Source organism: Papaver somniferum, chromosome 4 (assembly GCF_003573695.1).
Source record: "Papaver somniferum cultivar HN1 chromosome 4, ASM357369v1, whole genome shotgun sequence".
Classification (NCBI taxonomy): Eukaryota; Viridiplantae; Streptophyta; class Magnoliopsida; order Ranunculales; family Papaveraceae; genus Papaver; species Papaver somniferum.
In genome coordinates, this window is record NC_039361.1 from 149,326,233 (window position 1) to 149,331,245 (window position 5,013).

The 5,013-nt window shown below is 40.2% G+C and overlaps 1 protein-coding gene across 1 annotated transcript; it reads right to left on the reverse strand.

Annotated features, from left to right (window-relative positions):
* Positions 1 to 1,489: 1,489 nt before the first annotated feature.
* On the reverse strand, positions 1,490 to 4,707 carry LOC113273276. The gene is made up of 3 exons (XM_026523023.1): positions 4,699 to 4,707; positions 3,802 to 4,482; positions 1,490 to 3,203 (listed from the first exon to the last, which is right to left on the reverse strand). Exons 1-3 carry the CDS (start codon positions 4,705 to 4,707, stop codon positions 3,174 to 3,176), a joined length of 720 nt encoding a protein of 239 aa, XP_026378808.1. The 3' UTR covers positions 1,490 to 3,173.
* Positions 4,708 to 5,013: the final 306 nt, after the last annotated feature.

Sequence of the window (5,013 nt, forward strand, 5' to 3'; positions counted from 1 at the left end):
GCCAAGGACAAGTGAGCGTAGCTATCTTTGTCACGCAGTTGCAACCTTTGAAGCTCATAGTGAGGAGGAGGAGGAGGGGGAGGAGGAAGATCCTGAAAATCAACCTATTCAACCTCAGGACCCGCAGCAGCTTCAGGACCCACGGCCACCTCAGTACCAGCAGGTACCTCAGTGTCCTCAGGAGGTGGAGAAGGTGTAGCGTCTAGATGATCCATCTGTAGAGGTGGCTCAGTAGACGACCTAGGATTCAGATCTTTACGCGCAGGTTTCTTCGGAAGTCTCATAATCCTTAACATCAGCAGGAAGAACAGTCCATCAACAATGGCGGACTGGAATTACAGTCGACCCAAAAACAAAGTTGGGGCAAAAATGATAGTACTTTGGGCTGGGTTTAGCAAAAACCAACCAAAGGAAATGATTTTATCCTCTCAAGAAGCAAAAAACGGAATATGGTCGAGCAAACACATTCAAAATTTTGCAGACATGGAAAAATCATGATACATTCATTGTGAAAAACACGAAAAGGAAGCGAACCCATGTTCTCAAACAACACAGAGAACACATCAAAAGTTGCAAATATTGCATGCAGACATCCAAGAACATCAATGGTATTCAACAACAAGTAGCCAAAATTGAAGCAAGGCGAATTCAGGGTAAAAATTCGAACAACCAGAGAAGAAGTAAACGATCACTTACTTGTGTATGATGATCGAGTGTTGAAAATTAGAGCCTTGGGAAATCGATGGAAGACCAACAGTTGAAAGTAGAAGAAAATCTCTGAGAAAGGGATGGAGAGCGACAGTTTGGGGAGAAAGAAGGGAGTTAATGAAAATTTCTTCTCTTTATTCTCTTCTTATAGGAGGCTGGAGAATCCAAAAATTTGGATGTCCCGAAATTCGGGGAAGTTATTGCATGAAAATACATATGGGGACCACTCAATCGGTACGTGCAAAAATGGCGGCGTTACGAGAGTTTTTCTTCCAATCCTACCAAATGGTAGAATATGAAAGAAAAGGGGCAAACTGTGAATACCAATATTCCGCGGAGCACGTACCACGATCTTAGTGGTCGCATACAAGATAACTATGTAGCCCTCGCTATACAGAGAAACCTGAGTAGCAGAGGATACCTTCGCAGATCTACTTTATCTCATCCCAAGAAGGGATACCTCGATGGCCAAGATGGAAAAAGTAAAGCCTAGTCTAGAGAGAGGCAGCTGGCGAAGGGACAAAGGTAGATGACATATCTAATCAGCATTAAATGCACAAATCTCTTATCTACACGCATAACCATAGCACATTGAGAGAGATGATGTGGCGGAATTTGACTGGCAAAGATTAGCAGTGAACGAAGGTACAATCTGTACTGAGGCTGGGAAGTTCCTGAAGGAACGTGGTGTCATGTACCTGGATGTACAATGACAGGATAATTACTTGATTCAAAGAATCAAGTTTCTCTGCTCTTGTGAACAGCCTAAAATCGACTAAACAATTCAATTTGATTATAATTTGGTTAAGGATTTTCAGTACGGACTCCACTCTATATAGCTAGGTTTATCACTCAGAATCCAACACTCACTGATTTCCCAGATGGTTACATCTAAACCGTCCATTACAATTCCTTTAACTACTAATTAAACACTAATTAAACTACTAACTACTAATAACTATCGACTGACTAGATAAGGGAACTCCTCTAATCGAGAGTACAGGACATTCCCTTCCCCTTCGAAACATCCTTGTCCTCAAGGATGAGTGGCGAGTCAGAAACTTCAGTTACCCAGAGTTGTTTTGGAGCCTGGTTGTGCATCTGTGAAGACCTTAAGCCATTGTTGTATTGCCCACTATCTCCTTTAGCTGTTGTTGAACCATATGCACGAGCCCAAACCCGCTGTGATAGTACTAATGAGACACCCTTGGTAACTGACAACTCGTGTATAAAAGTATTGAATAAGAAGTGTTGCTCCCTTGCCAGCTAAGTAAAAATATAATTCTCAAAGTCTTCTCCAAGTCGTACTGCCCCCTTGACCTGTACAGTGCTTACCACCCCCATCAGCGAGTTGCTTGAGCTGGAATGACCCCCTCTCTTCATCCACCCACTGAATTATAATCTGAATGTGAAGGATAGCTGGGAAGTACTTTGTTTCACTTCTCTCAGAAAGAATTTTACCTTGTTATAACCTGTCACTGGCCTCTTCTTTTCAATAGGTTCTATCGAGCCCGAACAGTCTCCTGGAAGGTACATAAGAGCCGTCACTTGGCTGAAAGAAGAACGGCAATACCAAACACAACAAGACATGTGCAGACAACTCCACTTAGAATACCTAACTGACATTATAACTCCCACTTGAACCACATAAGGATATTGAAGTATCATGAGTCTGAAATGGATTCCTATTATCCAAACAAGTGCACAAACGAGACATATATGCTCTTTCCACGTTGGATAAGCCAGTCCACACATAAAAATGTAACCAATGAGAAAGTACCGAGTGGAATTGCATTTGTATAGACTTATTTGTTGGTTGCCACAAGAATACCAGCCACAATGCAAGGTGTACAGACAATTGCAGTTGTAATGCTCTTTCCACGTTGGATAAGCCAGTCCACACATAAAAATGTAACCAATGAGAAAGTACCGAGTGGAATTGCATTTGTGTAGACTTATTTGTTGGTTGCCACAAGAACACCAGCCACAATGCAAGGTGTACAGACAGTTGCAGTTGAGAGATAAATGAAGGGAACCAAAGCCAAAAAATTTACCAGCACACATGAAAACTTCTTCAAGTGAATTAACACCATAATACCTTCAGTACTCCATAAGCATGTTGAGAACAAGTTCCATCTCAAGAAAACCACCAGCACAAACATGAATGGAGTGTAAAGAAACATCAACTGGATCTCCACCTTTATGTCATAGAATTATGAATCTCCATCAACTTTCCCTCGAGCAATAAGGCTTCCATAGGTCACATGAGCAAGCAACAAAATGGTAATAAGTACCAGCTGGATTCAAGATTCCAATCATTTGGGTAGACAATTTAGTTGCTTGCAGATAGGCTTCGTTACCAAGTAGATCCAAACCAACACTAATTAACCAAAGATGAAGAAACGAAATCTCGTCAAGCAAGTCATACTTTAGCTGCAAAAGAAAAAATCCATCTCCCCACAAACCTAGCACTTGATCAAACAACTCATATGCAACTGTAAACAACAAATGGAAATGATGCCCATAGTTAAAAACCAGCTCATGAAAAAATTATGTACAATATCTATCCATCAAAATTGATCCCTCAACCCGCTTTCCGCGGTCAAATACGAAACATGTGTAACAAACACAAATAGAAAACCAAACATCTCCATTCATATTCCTCATAACACTAACATGATTTTCATCAAATAGTTCTTGTGCCTGGTCATCTACATGTTGTTTTAGCCATTTATGCATCACTAGATTCCAGTCCTCAGTACCCCTAAGAAGCATTTTACCATACAAACTCCATGCAGTATTAATAACACCTCTCTTAGCTGACAGATAAACAAATGAAGCTCTAAACATCCAATCTGACAGGAACCCTTGATAAACCGGCTCATAAACCCATTTTCCATTATAAGTATCCATTAGAATTGATCTATCAAGACCCATGTCACAAGAAGTATTTGTATGAACACCAAATTTATAAGTGTCGGCAAAGGAGAATATCCCTTTAAGAACATCTAACACTTAGCCACGATCATATAGCCTGCGTGTAGAATTCAGGACCATGAAGAGACATGCATCTATTAGTACCTTGTAACTCACCTTTTGAAGTCGAAAGAGAAAACAATCTTCGCCAATAATCGAACTCCAAGCTTCACTTTCAGGCATTTTATCTAACAGTATCCAAGAAGTACTAAAAACATCACCTCTTGTTGATATACAACCAAATAAAGCACTAGACCATGAATCTGACCAGTACCCATTCTTAGGGAGCAACTCATACACAGAATTCCCATCGCATTCATCCATTAAAATTGAACAAGCATATAATGTAAGAGAATAAGAAGTAATTGTATCAAAACCAAATTTATAAACACCAGCCGAATAATAAAACCTCCTAATGAGTTTGAAATCTTTTCCTGGATCAAATATGCTATGAGAAGGGCTGAGAATAATGGTAGAGTGCTTACCCAATCCGATGTGGTTCTTCCTGTTGAACTCATGCACGGCCTTTTCTGGGAACTGCTGCACTTTCTCGATTTGGAATTCACCTGACCTATTGAATTCAATAACATCAGTTTTGGCCACTTTCTCATACGGAAGACTCTGATCAACATACAAATCCTTCTTTGCATTAATGAAAATTGAAGGAATAAACCCTAAATGGAGAGAATCATCTTCTTCATCGATAACGGAAGGAGTTGAGTTATTGTAAGGACCCTCGAGCTCGTCAACGTTATTAGACCGGTCACGTGATGAATTAGCCGATAATAACTCAATCAACTAATATAGATGTTAATTATTAGAAATTTATCTAACAACGATCTAGGTATGGAACTAGTACCATTGGATAGATCTCGAAAAGTTATGCAGAATGGACTGCTCGAACGTGTCAATCGGATACCGTACGAAGAAGATATCATCGGAATTATGAGAAGAGCAGAATAGTCATTTTGCGGCTTAGCCGGCATGGTCTCCCCATATCATTTTGTAGAGTACCTTTATCATTCGTCTTTGACCTTATCAGACCAAGTCGAGCAGATAAGATCATTCGATCTTATTTTTTCTCTTTCTTTCTCGTTATATCTTCTTTCTTCTTCTCTCTTCTTTCTTCCCCTGTTCTTTCTCTTCTGCGTGCGTGTGAGAGATCAAGTGGAGGTTTTGTAATCGGCAGGAGGTGGAGAAGATTATGGAGTAGTTGGTGGTGGTGGTGTTGTTGCTGTTTGAGTTTAGGAGGAAGTTGAATCGAGAAATCAATGAGTTAGGGTTTCTGGATTTGAGTTTGGGCCTATGTAGAACAATTGATGATGATGA

What these genes read in the sequence shown, in the direction of transcription:
- LOC113273276 (XM_026523023.1), bottom strand. An exon ending in TTCTCTTTCGACTTCAAAAG is followed by an intron (nt 3,204 to 3,801) that starts GTGAGTTACAAG and finishes TGTTGTTTACAG; the next exon opens with TTGCATATGAGTTGTTTGAT.